This window comes from Vombatus ursinus, unplaced genomic scaffold, assembly GCF_900497805.2.
Source record: "Vombatus ursinus unplaced genomic scaffold, bare-nosed wombat genome assembly UNPS02014778.1, whole genome shotgun sequence".
Classification (NCBI taxonomy): Eukaryota; Metazoa; Chordata; class Mammalia; order Diprotodontia; family Vombatidae; genus Vombatus; species Vombatus ursinus.
In genome coordinates this window covers 47,760,217-47,777,853 of record NW_020954556.1, presented here as the reverse complement: position 1 = coordinate 47,777,853, position 17,637 = coordinate 47,760,217, and the positions used below count along the sequence as shown (strand labels likewise).

The window sequence follows — 17,637 nt, the reverse complement described above, 5'->3', positions numbered from 1 at the left end:
TGCAGTGGGAGGAGGCGGGGCAGGCCGGCTGGCCCGACCCAAGAGGGGAGGGAAGGAAGGGAAGGGGCGGAGACAGGGTCAGGGGCAGAGGCTGGAGCTGCGCCTCCCCCATTGGCGGAGGCTCAGTGGGCTGCCCCACCTTATGTCCTGAGCCCGGCTAAAGAGAACTAGGCTGACAGCTCCCCCACCCCCACGCCCACTCCTTCAAGTCACCCGCCGCCACTGTACTCCCCCTCCCCGACTCCCACCCACTCCACCCCGATCCCTCCCGGCGCGCAAGGCCGGCCGAAGTTTTAAAGTGGGGCCGCCGCCAGCCGCTCCTGACATTCGGGACGCGGCCAGCCCCAGAGCCCCAGCGCTCGCCGCGCTCCCGCGCCCCTGCTCTCCTGAGCGGGCTGTACAATCCTCGGCAGTGTCCTGAGACTGTATGGTCAGCTCAGAGGCCACGATCGCCAAGACCGCGACAGCGCGGCTCCGAGGACTTGTTTCACACTCACTTTGATCTGGATTTGTACCCCCTCCTCCACTGATTTTTATTTTATTATTTTATTTTTTAGAAAACAATTTTTAAACTTTTTTCCTTGGTTCTCTCCGTACGCATTTGACAACCTCTCCCCCATTTCCATCCCTCTACCCTTCCGTCCTACAACCACTCCTCCTCCCGGTTCCTCCCCCGTCACCTTCTCTCCACCCTCTGCTTTCCCCTCACCTACCCAATCACCTGCAAACTTCCACCTGATTTTGCGGAGCGCTTTGGACCAGAGAGCGCTCAGGACCTTTTGCAATCGATCCAGGGCCTCAGTAAAGCCAGAAAGGCAGCAGTTGACAGCAGCCGGGGTTTGAAGGCACCTGGTGGCCCTGAGGGAGAAGCGTGAAAATGACAGCTGACAAGGAGAAGAAAAGGTAAGCTAGGCGCCGAGAAGATCTGGCCACAGAGGACTAAGATCTGGCCACAGAGGGGGAGGGCAGAACTTGACTGTGGTGATGATGGAATGGGTGCGAGAAATCCCGGGGTTACCGACCTAAAGGCTGCCTCTGGCTGGGATAAAGAAGTTTGGAAAGGAAGCAGAAAAGTTCTGACGGAGTCAGGTTGGTGGGACCTTCAGAGAAGACCAGGTGTGACCCAGGAACAGGCCAACTCGAGTTTCCATGACTGTTGCGAGTTTAAGGAAACGCGGTACTTCGCATGGGTGGTTTCTCAAAGTTTTTATGGCCAGTGCGGTTGGGGGCTAGGTACAGACTTAGTCCTTTCCTCATCTCTCCCTTTACCCACAGTGGAGGCAGCAACAACCTCTTTCCCTTCTCCAATGTTCCCTACCCCTGCGCGGTGTTCTAAACTGGCTCGAGAGCGCCCTAGGCATTTGAAACGCGGGAGCAGAAAAAGGCTGTGCGTAGGCCGACGGAGCTAGGATCCTTAAGAGGGTTGGCGAAAGAGAAGTGGGGGCCACCTTGTAATGCCCAAATGTTTTCGTCCTCTGAGGTCCTGGTCACCCAGAGGAGGAATGGCGGAACTGGATACAGTACTGGGGTGCCTCCGAAGAGGGCAGAAAAGGGCAGCCAAGTTCGGCCCGCCACACTCTTTTCAATAGGTGAAAGGCAACGCAGGAGAACTGTCGCTTTCCTGCTTTTCCTTCTGGGTGCTCTATCTCCGATGCGCTGACGAGAGACAGGCTCGTGCTGGCCCAAGCAAGTGGGAATGGTGGGCACGTTTTATCTATTCCTCGATTCGCACGACTATCCACAGCCAAAGGGGCATCGGTCGGGGCGTTCTTTATCCAGCAACCCTCAATTCTCCCCCAGACAGGCGGGTATATCAATATACGGACGCACAGCTCGTACAGTCCAAGCCACAGATAACCCCACTCACTACTTCGGCGCTTCCCTTTCCCTTTGGCGCTGTGAGAGAGCGAGGAGATAGCGGGGAGGTGGGAATGGGAAGGGGGTGTTTTTTTCTTGGACCAGGCTCGGGCCAGGTGGATGTGAGGTTAATGTGGCCGCGAGAGTTCCCTGCGTGAGGACGAGGTTGCGGAGAGGCATGGCCTGGGATCTCCCCCCACACTGACTAGGGGAGCGACCCAGAAGAACTTTTGCCGCAGTTCAGGGATGGCCCGAAGCTGTTTGGCTGTAGGGAAGGTTGGGGGACGCTAGGAAGAAAAAAGAATCTGGTTATTGACTTGATTTTCGGCTGCGAATCCGGGCCAGATGAGGGACAGGGGGAGCGCTTGGAATTGGATTTGTATAAACGAAGAGCTGCCCCTGCTAAACTTGGCCCTTTTCGCCGGGTCACCCTAATTGCACGCTCTCAGTGTCCCAGGTTGAAGTGACATTTCCTATCTTTATTCTTGGATAATAGGGTAATCGACTGGCGTGCGTCATCTCCCTCTTCCCTGCCCTCCAAAATACTTCTGGATTTGTGCTTGATTTCTTCCCTTTCTTTTAATGGCCGAAATTTTACGCGACAGAAATATGGGATTAGTCTGGTTAAACGTAGCTGAGCTGGTGGCTTGTGGATGATGGAGGCAGTGTTGCGAACGCTGTTCTCGCCTTTTGGTCGCCCTGAAGCTTCCAGTCAAGGAAGCGCACATCATATTTGGAGCCGCTTATGAGTGTTTAATCCCCAGTGTGCTGAGGGCGGCTTGGGTAAGGAAGAAACTTCCGAGAAGCCCAGCACGTTTGGTCTGAGCAGAGCATCGATCATAGCAATAAGGCCTGTAATGATAACGATTAAACAAATAACAGAACTTGGGCTCAGATTCTGTGCCCAGTGCCCAGTGCCCAGGACCGGCTGGGGAACCAGCCAGTAGGAACTTATTGTTCGTTTTACAGCCCAGATGCCTATCAGCGAATGTCGAAATCAGAGGGGGTGTGGTTTGATCGTAATCTTGACAAATGTGTGAGAGATGTCATCTCCTCCTACGGTGCCCAGCTCTGGGTGATGTGCTGCGTCCTGCCATTATGCATATTAATTATTGCAAGAAACTTGGGAGCTAAAGATTTCAACGTACCAGATGGGTTGCCCGCTTCTATAGTATGCGAGCAAGCAAATGTTGGAGCCAGCCCTCAAGTTATGTAATTGGGCCCAAAACTGTATTCCTGAGCTGCCTCTTTAGGAATCATTAGGGGTCAGCCTGCTATTTGAGATGTCTCCTGGGATTTCCTGAACCCTGAACTACATTGGAAAATTGAACTTCTTACTCTCACAACTTGATGAACTTTTTGTGTTTCCATAGACTGGCAAGAAAAAAAGAGTGCATGCATGAGTGTGTGTCTGTGTGTCTGTGTGTCTGTGTGTGTGAGAGAGAGACGAGACAGAGAGAGAGACAGAGAGAGAGCTTGCTTCTTATCTGCTACTGAACCTGATGCTTTGGTCAGGATTAATTTTCTAATACCATATTTAATATTTGGTTCTAGTCGCTGTTGACTAGCTTTAGACTATTTATTGGATGGACTAAGTTGTAATTAAAAACTGAACGAATACATCGACAACTGGTTCTGTGCCCAGAGTGATTGTCTTATCTCTAGCCTTGAAGCAAGATTCACTAGTGTAATATTTATTTTAAGAGGGTGCTTTGCCAGCCAGCTTTACAAGGGTTCTAGCCACAGAGGGATTTGTTAGAAACTCCAGTTAACTACATGCAGTGTTAAATTCAGGATGAAGAAGCTTCTCCTCCCCAAATGTCAGCAATTATAGTAAAAACAACAACAATAACAAAAGCATTTGTGGTTCTTCTCCAAAATAAATGAACAGTTAGAAGTCATCATTTACAATAGAAAATTGCCAAAATTGATGGTCCCTAAACATTAATGGAATGACTGGTCCTGGTTAATACATTTATTCCAAACTACAATTAGTCTTCATAGTTGGTGTCATAGGGTCTTAATGGATCGGAAGTTAAAAATGACTGCAGTATGTAAATTCTGTTTTCTTCATTGAAACCCAATATCTGGTTTAGAGAGAGACCAGGGCTAACTCACTTTTGTGTTAAGTTTAGGACAAATCTCCCAAGTGCCCTGGGCTTTGGTTTCCACATCTGTAAAATAAAGGCACTGAGTTAGGCAGTGGTGTAGGCCCCTTCCAGCCCCAAACCAATGATCCTTTTGTCTTATAATGGAAACTGAGACCCTGGTGTAGTACTTTCACTCACCATTCTTCCAGGAGTGATTTACTATTGGCCAGAGAGAGTTTGTGCTGTCACTAACTCAGTTTATGCTTAGGTGACAAGCTAGAAAGTGGCTGGTGACTCACCTCCTCATTAACTATGTGACCTGGGGAAACATACGCTCCTCTGAGCCTCAGTTTTCTCCTCTGTACAAAGAGGGTAATGACACTTGGGTTGTGGTGAGGACCAAATAAAATGTAAAATAAATCTAAATCTAAATATAAGGTAGTATTATGTAATCTCTCAGTCTGATCCATAGAGGAAAATCTGGGTTGACCGTAAAGGAGACTCAAATATTTTTTTAGGTTCGTAGGATTGATGAGTGATCAGATAGATATAAACAAAAGCACCTTGTTTACAAATTGGGTCTTGTTTACATCTTGCCAGGTCTCAGAGTCCTTTCATATGATGCCTCCCTAGGTCATAGGTTTTTGGCTTGAAAGGGACCTTAGATATCTAGAGTCTACCACTTCAAAGAAAATCCTATTCCAGGTCATGAATTTGTAGAGTTCAGAAGAGGTCTTGGAGATCCACGGCTTACAAGGTTGAGATTTGTCCCAAAATAACACAGCTGGTAAATGCTAGATGTGGAATTCAAACACAGGCCCTTTCTCACTAAATCCAAATATTGAACCCAAAGAGCCAAGGTCTCTTACTCAAGGTCATACGGAAAGTTAACAGCAGGAGAGTAAAAAGTAGCAGTCCCTTAATAAATGTTTGTTGAATTGAAAAAATGTAAGACTATTTTGCATACTGTAAGCACAAAAGGAGTCCAGGGGTCCTTAAACTGGAGTTTTGAACCTGAGCTTTTAATATTTTGATAACATTATTTCAATATAATTTGTTTCCTTTGTAATTCTATGTATGTTATGCATTTAAAAATATTCTGGGAAGGGGTCCAGAGATTCACCAGGCTGAAAGAAGGGTCCATGCCATAAAAAAGGTAAAGAATCCCTGCAATGGCCTCACTTAACAAAGAAAATTGAGAATTTAAGTGACTTGTTCAAAGTCACAAAGCTAATTAATAAAACAGTCTGAATGGGAACCTTGTGCTATCCACTACACGATGTTGCCTCCCATCCAAGAGACAAGTTGGTGAGCCTGACATCTGTATCCAGTCACATTTATTCTACAATGCATTAATTTCTATTCAGTTTAAAATGTTGTTTTTGGAGTATACTAGGTTATAGCTCACATTTAAAAATCGTTACGTCTTTGGCCTGAAATTAATTATCCATGAATGGAAACTGAGGCTCTGCAGTGACTGGACAAACCAAAACCCCAAAATACCCAGTGTGACGGTAGGATGACTTCTCTGGCAATTATCTTTATGCATCTGAAAGTGTTAGAGATGCCGAGTGACCTTCTGAAGCTACTGAAAGCCCGATGGAGAAGTCGGGGGGAGGGACAGATTTGAGTGCAGGGTATTTGCAAGGGCTATTAAAAACCTCTGGCTGTTCCGGGAGAGAGACTGCTTGTCTTTAGAAAAGAGAAAGCATGGACCTGCCTTTAGGGGAAGAAGCCTGTTATGGTGTTTTTTGTTTTTTGGTTTTGTTTTTTTTTTAGGTTTTTTTTTTTTTTTTTGAAACTTACAGGTACTTGTCATATGAATATGTAGACTTTGGAAACTGTAAAGTTGTCACTGTAGTTTAACTTTCAAAATTATTACCACATGTGTAGATGGGCCTTGTTTTAAATAAATAAATGCAATATGTGAGATGCCTGGTACTGGCATTGTGATAGAGTCGGCTTCCTATCACTAGAAGTATTGAATCAGCTGGATTGATGAGGGGTAGTGTTAAGGGATTCTCAAGGTTATTAGGGTCTGTGGGACCCATGGCTAGGGGCAGCTGGGTGGTACAGCGGATAGAGTGCCTAGCCTAAAGTTAGGAAGATTCATCTTCCTAAGTTCAAATCTGACCTCAGACACTTACCACCTGTGTGACCCTTGGCAAATCACTTCACCCTGTTTGCCTCAGTTTTCTCATCTGTAAAATGAGCTGGAGAAGGAAATAGCAAACCACTCTACTATCTTTGCTAAGAAAACCCCAAATGGGGTCCTGAAGGGTTGAAGATATGTAGGATTATTTTTGTGTCTTACAGTGATAACAAAGAAGACCATAACAGATTGAATGTTTTCACATGATTACTTTATTTAACTTGAGTGGCAGACATTCAGAGATCAGAGAATGTTTGGGCCATGTTGGAGAAGAGTCTGAGTCAAGATGTCCTTTTTTGTTTCCAATGAAAAAATGATCAGGGCTATTCCCCTTGGGCATCTGTAATGATGGGAATGTCTGTGGTTTTCTTTTAATTCATAAACTTTCTTTTAAAGTCTTGTTCTATTTTAGTATTTGGTGACCACCCATGTGGGTCCTGGCCTAGGGGGATGTGGAAGGATCTATGTGTCTGGTGTAAAGGATACATGACTGTTTTTTTAGCCTCACCTACTGATTCTTTTGGGGCAGCTAGGTGGTGTAGTGGATAGAGTGCTGGGCCTGGAGTCAGGATAGACCTGAGTTCAAATCTAACCTCAGAGACTTACTAGCTGTGTGACCCTGGCCAAGTCATTTAACCCTGTCTGCCTCAGTTTCCTCATCTGTAGAATGTGCTGGAGAAGGAAATGGCAAATCACTTAAGTATTTTTGCCAAGAAAACCCCAAATGGGGTCATGAAGAGTTGAACACGATTGAAAGAGATGAACACACAATTGGCTTTTCTAACCTTTCCTAGATTTGCTTCAAAAGATAAGAGGCAGAAATGGAAAGTTAGATTTTAACATCTAAAAAATATTAGGGGGACTTGTTTCTTCTAAACATCAACAGTGATTTTTTTTCCCTTTCTCATCATTTTTTCTCACCATTAAACCATTTCTCCTTTTTTTTTTTTTCTGGGCCTCCTCATGCACTGGGTTGCTGTGTGATCTCTGATCTCCAAAGTTCCTTCACCTTCCTGACTCATTACACTGGGAAGCTCTGGAGTTTCTTCTCCTTCAGAGACTTTCCCAACCTTTGGCATATGGAAGCTCTCCAATTGCCCTGGAGGTTCAAAGCTCTCTCCTTCCTTACCCCTGAGTTTTACCCAGAATTGGTGGCAAGGCCTCAGTGCTACTCAGTCATCAAACTCCATTGTGCAGAGTAACCTGTTGTAAAGGCTTCCTCTGTGGCTTCAGAAAAAAACAGCCTCCAAATCAAGGCACAGAATGCTTCCTTTGGATCTTTTGATCTTTTGAAACCGCAAGCACCGGACAGGAAAAAAAATGGACGGCCAAATAAAGAATAGGAGCGATCATCTTCATAATAATACCTTGCATTTTTATAGTATCTTCTTGCTGGGGAGCTACAAACATTCACACACACACACACACACACACACACACACACACACACACAGACATACATTATACTATTTGGTCTTCCTCAGCCTTGTCAAGGTTCTCCCAAAGGACACCTTAAGTTTTCATAAAAAATGAAATGTATGATTACATTGACACATTGTTGTTAATAACGATGAAGATAATGATAATGAAAAGCCACTTGGGTGATTTCTCCTAAACTCTACTGCTGATGGATGATGTCAAAAAATGCCACTGGCAAGCATCTGCAATTTTCCAGTTGAAGCTGGGTATAATTTAGTGTCTAACTCATAGGATCTTTAGGATCATATATTTAGAACTGGAAAGTGCCTTCAAGGTTACCTAGCTCAAGCTCCTCATTTCACAGTTGAGGAAATTGAGACTTAGAGAGTTTAAGTGACTTGTCCAAGGTGAAACAGGGAGTAAATGGCAGAGTCAGAATTTGAACTCCTGTATTCAGGTTTCTTGATCTGGAAAGGTACAGAGCTGATCTGAATGTAAAGCGTCGAAGAGCTCTATGTTGCCCTGAAATCGATAGATCTAGAGATCCAGACAAGGAATGGGCCCCGTATGTTATCTACTCCCTGTTGGCCTGATTTTGCCCTACTTTTCTCAAGAAAAACTGGTTTGTGAGTCTGCCTTAGGCTATTTCTAGGGGCTACCTGAACATCAGCAAAGCATTTATTATATGGCCTCGTCACCGAAGACTTCATGCATTCATGAAAGGTACTTGTTTTTTTCTTAATTTGGAAAGTGTATCTAATCATTTTGCTCAAGAAAGAGTTGAGGTACATTGACCTCCTTTTAATGTAGAATGGATTTTTTTCCCCTAGCCTAGCTGTCAATCAAGAAAAAGACCTCCCCATTCTTTGTATTTGGCGTGAGTTCATTTCCACCCTCTCTGATTCTCTACTTTCCAACTCTAGAAATTTATTCTTACCCATAACAGAAAAAGCCCTTTAAAGAGCTCCTTTCCCATCGCCTCCCTGTCTTCAAGCCAAAAACAAACCAACAAGAACATAGAATTTAGAACTAGAGGGGACCTTGGTTTTTCGTGTTCATCCCGCTCTTCCCATTTTTACAGATAAGGAAACTGAGACCCAGAGAGGCCAAGGAATTCTCCAAGGTCACTGCTACTAGTAAGCAGAAAAGTTAGTATTCAAACCTAAGTATTCTGACTACAAAAATGCTACACCGAAAACACATTTGATAGGCACTGGGAATCCTAAAAATCTATGGTTTGATTTGATTCGGCTGTTTGCTGTAGACACTCGAATGGGGGTGATGTGTTCATTACACTCCACTCGTGAGTGCATCAAATGAAGCAGCAAATTGCCAACAGTCTCTTCTGCAGGAGCTCACCAACTGTTTTTTCTGACAAGAAGGAAAGTTGCTTTAGTAAATTTTTTTGGGTCTGATATTTTGTCAGAGGTGGCCTGATCTTGACCTGCCCTCTGCCTGGGAATATGAAAAGTAAGCAGTTTTCTTTGATTAAAAGAAGCGATAGGGGGGGATGGGGTGGCGGGGGTGGAATTTAGGGTCTTCCCTGAAAGAGCATAATCTGGAAAAAGTTGAAAAAAATTGTATAATTCCTCTAATGATTTAAGCTTCTTAAGATGGTAATGATATTCCTTTGAGACTGTTGTTTTCTGGCCAGAGATAGTTGGCTTTCTTTCTTTCTCTACTTTCTTTTGAATCATAGCTCAAATCTGACATAAGCATACACATTGTTTTTCCAGAAAATAGTTTTTAGACCATCATCAATTATTATTATTAATAATAACTAGCATTTACGTAACACTCTAAGATTTTCAAAGCACTTTTATAAATATTATCTTATTTGATCCCAACAACACTCCATTTTACAGATGAGAAAACTGAGGCAGACCTAAGCTAAGTAACTTGCCTAGGGCCGCACAGCCAGTTAGTGTCTGAGACAGCATCTAAACTTAGGCCTTCCTGACTCCCGATCTAATGATCTCTATCCACAGCACCACCTATGTTTTTGCTAACAGAGGAACAAGTAAAATCATCTTATTTATGTGATTCTTGACCATTAAAAAACAAAACAAAACACATGGTTATTGATGTTTCATATGTGGTAGCCATTTGGTATTGTAGAAAGGGTGCTGAGTTTGGAGTAGGGAAGGACTGGATTTAACTGCCATCCCTGAAACTTACCCAGCTGTGTGACCAGCCCCAGTTTCTTCACCTGTAAAATGTCGATAGTATTTATAGTACCCAACACAGATTTAATTGAGACAACATATGTGAAACACTTTTCGAACTTAGCAGTTATTTTTGTGGTTATTATTATTATTATTCCTGACACAGCACTTTTCATCCAAGGGAGTCAAAGCACTCTGAATAGATGACCTCATTCATCCTGGCAATGTCTCTGTGAGAGGTAGGAGGGTAACATCTGTTATCATCCCAGTCATAAGGATGGAAACACTGAGTCTCAGAAAGGGGAAAGTCTCACAAGAAAAAACGAATCCGAGACTTGAACCTATGTCTCTGTGGCCCAACCAGGCCCCGTCCACCAATTTATGCCACAGGCTATTACAAGTTAGTGAACCGAGGACACAAAGGTGGTGACTCAAACTTCATTGTTAACAATTCTCATTACTAATGAGTAATTACAGCAAATATTTACAGGGTTCCTTCCTACTTTTACAACTTCCTGCTGCCGAAGCACTTTGGAGCATTAAGACAGTGCTAGAAAATGAATGTCAACTCTTCAGAAAGGCTGGTTTGAACCTTCAAGTACCATACAGACGTCAGCTAGTCATGTTTTTCTGCATGACACCAACAACCACGGGATCTCTGAGCCTTAAAAACTAGCCTTCCTGAAGCATTGACATTAATTTTCTAATTCTTTCTTAATGGACAGGAGTCTCAAAAGTCCTTTCTATCTCTCCATCTGTGGTCCTAGGGTTGATGAAGTGCTTTCCATAGTTTATCCCACTAAGTCCTCACAACCATCCTGAGATATAGGGGGTGCAAGTACAATTTGGATTTTAGTGATCAGGAAATTGGAGGTGTTAAGACATATTAAAGGACTTTCCCAGGGTCACATCATTAGTGTAGGCGTCTGAGGCAGAACTGGGGTTTCTATCTTCTGCAAGGAAGACCACGGTTTTTTCCATTGCATTGAATTTAGGATGGAAAACAATACGTAGAGAATTAAATGTCTTATTCTACAGTTATTTTAAGGAGAAGTCATGGCTGTAAGCCTTCTTTTAAAGCTAGGGGGAAGGAAGGGACTGACCAGAGATAGCATGAGGTCATGAAAGAATGCTGGCTTGGGAGTCCGAACACCTGGGCTCAGTTAGCAATCTTGTCACTAATTTCCTTGGGCAAGTTGCTTTATGTGTATTAACCTTAGTTTTTTGTTCTGGCAGATGAATAGGGGTTTAATCTAAATAACCTCTTTTGAAGTTCTTTCAGGTCTAATATTCTGTGATTCTGTGAATTTAGCCTTTAGAAAATTGGTGCTTTAACATCTATTTGATGAATAAAGATTACTACCTGAAAGTAGCAAGGACCAGTTGAAAACAAAATGTGCTCATAGGAATATGAGACTGATGCACCATTGTTTTACACAAAATCATTTTGGGGGAGGAGAGGTGTTGGAGAGAGTCAAACTCACCCCCCCCTTTTTTGATGGCATTAGTGATGATTATAGATGATTGGTGAAAATTCTTATGATTACCTGCTCCTACTCTTTGTTTTTTTATTCACAGTTCTTTACTAAAAGTGTGTTTGCAATAATTTTCTCTAACTTGCCATAAACTCACAGAATGTTAAAACTGAAAGAGAACACCACCCCCTCCTCATGACTTACCAATTTACCCAGTTGATTAGCAGCAGAGCTGACTACTGGTCCAGCACTTAACCAAATACCAGAATGCCTCGCCTCGCTTAGCCCTCTGCTCCTGACAGCGTGCTTCCACTCTTAGAATGGTAATGACTACATAACTCCACGCTAGTTATTCTTTACAGTGCTGCACCCAGGTGCTTAATGTCCAAGAAGAAATTGACCAGATAGCCAGAAGAGTTTTCTAGGCCTGAATCCGGGAGCAGTTTTACTGTCACTAGACATACCACATTTCACCTTTAGAACATTTATTTGTGTGCTTGCACAACAAATGTTTACTTAGATATTAAGATAAGGAAAGTATGAAGGTCACATTTCACTGGTCACAATGGAGTTTCTATAAATGTCTCCATATGACTGTTTGGCTACAGTCTTTCCCTTTCTCTGTCTCTCTGTCTCTCTGTCTCTGTCTCTCTGTCTGTCTCTCTCTCTCTCTGTCTGTTTCTCTCTCTCTCTGTCTCTCTCCCTCCCTCCTTCTGTGTGTATGTGTGTGTGTGTCTCTCTCTCTCATACATGGAATCATGAGTAACCAATGGCCACATTACTGGGCTAAGATTGTTCTTTCTTGTGTTTTATTAGAAATCTTCCTTGTTGCAAGCAAGTATCCATAGGCTAGCTGAGAGGAAACATGAAATAATATAGAGGCCACTAGATTTGTCATCAGAAGACCTGGGTGCAAATCCTGCCTCAGCTATGTATGATCTTAGGCAAGTCCCTTAATTTCTCTGAGCCTCAGTTTTCTCATCTGTAAAATGAGGAGTTTGGCCTAGATTCTCTTAAATATCTCAGTCCCCTTCAAAATTATTCCTTCCTTTGCCTATTTAAATATTATATAACCTTCAAGGCTTCCCTACTAACTCACAACGGCTCCTGCCTACCCCACAATATTTACTGTCTGCTATACATTCTACACCTTTAATTATCTTTGCCTTAGTGTCTCACAATCCATTCTCTTCTGTTGTTCTTTCTGTAAGCTCTTTGAGCCCAGAAAGTTTTTCCTTTTTTTTTGCATCATTCATAACACTTAGCACAATTCTGGGCACATGAATGGAATTCAAAAAAGACCTGTTGAATTCAGTTATAGTGTCTTCTGGCTGTATAAAGCCCAACATTTGTGCTGGACTTTTTCCCTCAGTGTGGAAGGGGGTCCCTTTACTGTCTCAGTAAAAAAGAGGGAAGCTAAAAAATGACCTTCTTCCTCCCCAGCTTCCCCTCCCCTGCACGCCCCATGGCTGGTGTCCCCACAAGTCTTTACAGCCAGGCTGAGCAGTATCCTGTCAATGATTCACGTAAAGAGAATACCCTATACCCACAGACAAGTAACAACTTGCTGGCAAACTAACCCAGAAGCAAATGTGGAGCTTCAGGGCAGTTTGGCTTTGAGATTAGAACCATCTTCCAATCTTGTGGATAAGATCAGATCTCAATACCCCCTCCCCTACACCTCAGAAAAAGCCACAAAAACAAAGTGCTTTTTCCAAGAAACCTTTCACAGAATTATAGCAATGGAAAAGAATGGAAAAGACCTCAGTAACCATCTAGTCCAATTAGATAAGAAAGCCAAGAACCAGAGAGGGAGAGTGACCTGCCCCACCCTACTTCATCACTCTTGACTCCCATGTCTTTTTTAGTATAAACTGACATCATTTTCACTTTGCTCTCCAGAGCATATAAGTGTATATTTATATGCTCTGATAAATCCTTACAGAGTAGGGACTATAATTTTTCCACCACCATCAGACTGGGGATCAGATGAGGTGATTCCCATACCATGTAAATTTTTAAGCGGCAGGAGAGGTATTCTCTTTATCTCCCTTTAAACTCCTTGAAGGCAGGGATCATATTTTCTGTTTCTTTCCTCCCTTCCCCAGATCATCTAGAATGGAGCTCAACACATGCAGGAGAGTTTACAATAACAGGGGCTCCGTGATAGTGATAGGTTGTCTGATAGTCCTAAGAGCCAGGGGCCTAGTGCAGGACGACTGGAGCCCGACAGCTGAATTCTTTACCCCAAATAGCTCTTCTTAACTATACCTTTGCTTAGACCAGTTCAACGAGGTATTACTGAGAACCTAATATCTGCCTATCTGTCTATCTACTTATCTGGCTATCTCTGCTTGGCCCTCTGCTTCATACCCGTGGAAGATAATTCACTCATTCCCAACAACAAACATTTGTTCAACACCTACTCAGTACAAGGAATGGTGCTATTCACTACTTTTATAGAGTTATCAGTGGCAGAGCTGGGGCTCAAACCCGGGTGGTCTGACTCCAAATCTTGTGCCCCTCCACTCCATCTTATTAGAGAAGATACTGTCTAACTCAAGGCTAAATGAAATATGCTCATGATTTGTTTCTCAGTCTTTTTCAGTTGTGTCCTACTCTTCATGACCCCATTTGGGGTTTTCTTGGCAAAGATATTAGAGTAGGTTGCCATTTCCTTCTTCGGCTCCGGGAAACTGAGGCAAACAGGGTTAGGTTACTTGCCCAGGGTCACACAGCTAGTAAATGTCTGAGGCCAGATTTGAATTTAGGCTTTCCTGACTCTAGTCCTGGTGCTCTATCTGTTGTGCCACCTAGCTGCCCACGATCATGATAATGGCAGGCTACTGGAGTACGTAGATTTGAGTGACCTGTCAGTATCCATGGTTTTGCTGAATTCCATCACCTCCCCTCTCAACATCTTGTCTTTTAAGACTTTAGTTTTTTGGTATCTCTTCTCCTAGGACAACACCTCCAACCCCCATCAATTATAGGATTCAGAGATCATGTGGTTGAACCTGCTCATCATACAGATGGGGTGGCTGTTGTTGTTTGTCCTTCATTCTGGAAGAGGACCCTGACATCAGGAAGGTGATATCATGACTTACAAGTGAACTAGATTTAAGTGAGGCAGGTGTGCAAAGTCACCAGCCTCACTCTCTCCCCTGGAGCCATCTGGGACTAATGGCAAGATATAGATCAGGATGATGGGAGATGGCCCAGGATGCAGTGGGAGACTGAGACCTGCGGGAAGACCTTAGCTTGAAAAAAAGACAGATGAGGTACCTGGGACCCAGAGAGGAGAGCTGACTTGGTGAAGGTCACACAGTTCATACATGACTGAGCTGGGATTTGAACCTGGTTCATCGGTGACTTGATTTGTTCCACCTATGTTACATGTCAAGGCTCCCCAGGCTCCCTCTGCCTGCTCTGTAGGGACTTCAGAAACACACACACACTAGAACTTATCAGCCAGAGGCAAACAGAAAAAGGAAGAGAACTCAGGCAAAATTACCAGGAATCTCTGGCCTAACAGGGATGCCAAACCATTTTTAGGGTGGAGATAAAACCCAAATCAGGTCAAGATGGCTCACAGTTTGCCGGAATGTTCTTAGACATGTATGCCCCAAAGACAACAAGAGAATCCATGCATCCATCAGCACCTTGTGGAGTGCCAGGCACAAATCTCTGACTTTGTTTACCTAGCACCTATATGCTAGGCGTGTGGAGATTGCTTGACTGTCTCAATGGGGTTATCCTTTCAGAATTGCTGCAGAGCCGGTCCAGTAACCCCAGCACTGGACTGTGCCCTGAAGTACTTGGCTAGAGCTGCCAGAAGAGGAAAGACTAGAATTTTCAGACTCTGATAGAAAAGCTCAGGCAGGAGAAGTCTATGACCTTTCCGCTTTAGCAGGTTATATTTTGTACCCAAGAGATGCCTGGAAGTCTCTGGAACCATGGCTTGAGATGTGTGTGTAGGCATGGCGTTGGCTTTAAAACCTGATGCTCACTGAAGAAAAGTCTCCCAACTGGTGAGGAAAAGGAGCAGAGCCAGGCTTATCATTTTATATAATAAATCTGTGACTCTGTAAAATGGTATTTCTGGGGAGAATAACCCTGGACAGGTTCTTAACAAGATACTCTGCCTCTAGATGATCACTTCTAATTGAATTAAATTCATCTATTCAATTTATAGACCTCACAGCTTACTTTTATTCAACATATTCCATCATTGCTCCTTCCTCTTGGACTCCCATTTCCCTCATCATCTTTATCGCCGACCGTCATCATAGTTTTGCCTCCAATATCTCCTCTTTTTAGCCCATCCTTCACACAGGTGCCAAAATATGTTTCCCAATTATCCATATCACCACCTATTTCAGAAACCTGCATTGGCTCCCATCTGCCTGTGAGTTGAAATAGACCTGGCATTGAAGCCCCCGCCTCAAAATCTGCTCCAGCCTACTTTCCAAGCTTTATTTCACATGATTCCCCTTTATCTTCTCTACATTAAGGCCCCATTGAGCTACAAAGAGGTCCCTGATCTCAGCCTGACGTCTCCCACCTCTACACATTCAAACAGGCTCTCCCCCTCCTGCCTACCATTCTCTCTTAACTCAACCCTGACTATTAAGCACTTTTTCTTTCTTTAAGGTTGACTTCAGCTGCCAGCTCTTTAATGAAGCCTTCCCTGTTGCCCACCAGCTTCCGTTGAAATGTTCCATGTGAAAGTGTTCTCTCCTAGAGAAGAATTCGCTTGTGCCTCATTCAATTCTTTCTTCTGTTATACTTATTTGTTATCTGTCAAGTGCCACTAGTAAGATTATAAAATTATCAACAATTTGAGAACAGGGATTAAGTAATTTCTCATCTTTGTATGTCCCCAGGGTCTAACATAATGCTTTATATATACAAGGTACCTAAAAAAATGTTTGTTTGAATGGAATTCAAGTGATCAATCCAGACCCTAGCTCTTTGAGTCTGCACTATTGCATCTATACAATTCAACCAGTTTTTATCAAACTGGTATTCATAAGCTTTATGTTTGCAAAATACTTTCTTCACTGTCACTCTGTGAAGGATATGGTGTAAGTATTCTTGTCCACATTTTACAGATGGGGAAACTGAGACTTGGAGATGTGAAATGACTTAGCTCACGCATCTTGGTATTAGCAGAGCTTGATCAACATGTTTATTGAGGACTTTGCATGTACGGTGCTTAGGTGTGACTTGTCCAGACTCAGCTCTGGACTTGTCCCATATTCACCTCTGTCCCCCTCTGGCCTTGTTAACAACACCCCCCCTAAACTTCCTCTTCCATAACTGTCACCTCCGCAGGGAATTATCTTTATCAGCGGATTCAACCTTCAAAAACTCTGGAAAGCCTAAAAACCTTCTGGCAAAGCCTCTCACCTTTTCAGAATGCCTTTAAGCTGGGTTCAAATCCAGCTGGCCCATAACTGCTAAATCCCAAATCAGTATATAGTCTTCAGAGAGATTGTCTCCCTCATAATTCAGGAACTGGGGTAGCCGTTTGTTGTTCTGTGGACTCTTGTCCTCCAGGGAATGGCCAGCCTCTTCCCTTGATAGAAATGTTGTGTCTGCTGTTTTTATTGTTTGCGTATATTGTAATCCTGCCGAGATTTAAAAAAAAATGAGCTATTCACTCTCCTGGGGGCACCTGAGTCATCAAAGAGAGTCTAAGGACATGGGTGGAGTTGGTAACAAGAGCTTGGTCTTTCATGGGGTTGAGGGCATATTATGATTTTGAATAAGAGGCCTCCTGCACAAAGGAAAGAAAAACTCAGGAGTTGAGGTAGTAGGGGAAAATAGGTTTTGAAGGAAGAATAATAACTCATGTGTATGTACTATCTTAATGTTTACAAAATATTCCCCGCCAAAAAAACCACACTGTGAAGTAAATATTATATTACTCCCATTTTACAGATGAGAAAACTGAGGATCAGAAAGGTTTAGTGACTTGTCCAGGATTATAGAACTAGTTAGGTGTCAGAGACAGAACTTAGACCAAGGCCTTCTGCTTTTATCTTGTTGCCTCTCAAGGAACAAAGGGTCAGATACTGGCTATCAGGAGCTGGGTGTGCAAAGATATTGATAGTGGCCAAAAAAAGGAACCTAAGGGAATGTTCTCCTATTGGCACATAGATAAACAAATTATGGTAATTGCAGAGATCATAATCTTATTGTGTCATAAGAAAGAATGAAATGGACACTTTCCCAGGAAACTGGGAAGATTTCTATGAACTGAGGCATAGTGAAGCAAGTAGAACTAGGAGAACAATCTATACAGTGACAATAGCATTATAGAGGAAAACAGTGTTAGAAGGCTGTAAAAACACTGACAATGCAATGATAAAGCAGGAGTCCAGAAGACTGATAGAACATGCCAGAGAGATGATGAGCTTAAAATGCAGAGGGAGGGAGGGGGGGAGAGAGAGAGAGAGAGAGAGAGAGAGAGA

General features: G+C 43.4%; 1 protein-coding gene across 1 annotated transcript in view; it reads left to right on the top strand.

Annotated features, from left to right (window-relative positions):
• The first annotated feature begins 356 nt into the window (after positions 1 to 356).
• Positions 357 to 17,637, top strand: part of EPAS1 (endothelial PAS domain protein 1) — a 110,112-nt gene continuing 92,831 nt past the window's right edge. The window contains exon 1 of the mRNA XM_027864979.1: positions 357 to 903. Coding sequence (XP_027720780.1) covers positions 878 to 903 — 26 coding nt within the window. The 5' untranslated portion in view covers positions 357 to 877. The remainder of the gene's footprint in view (positions 904 to 17,637) is intronic.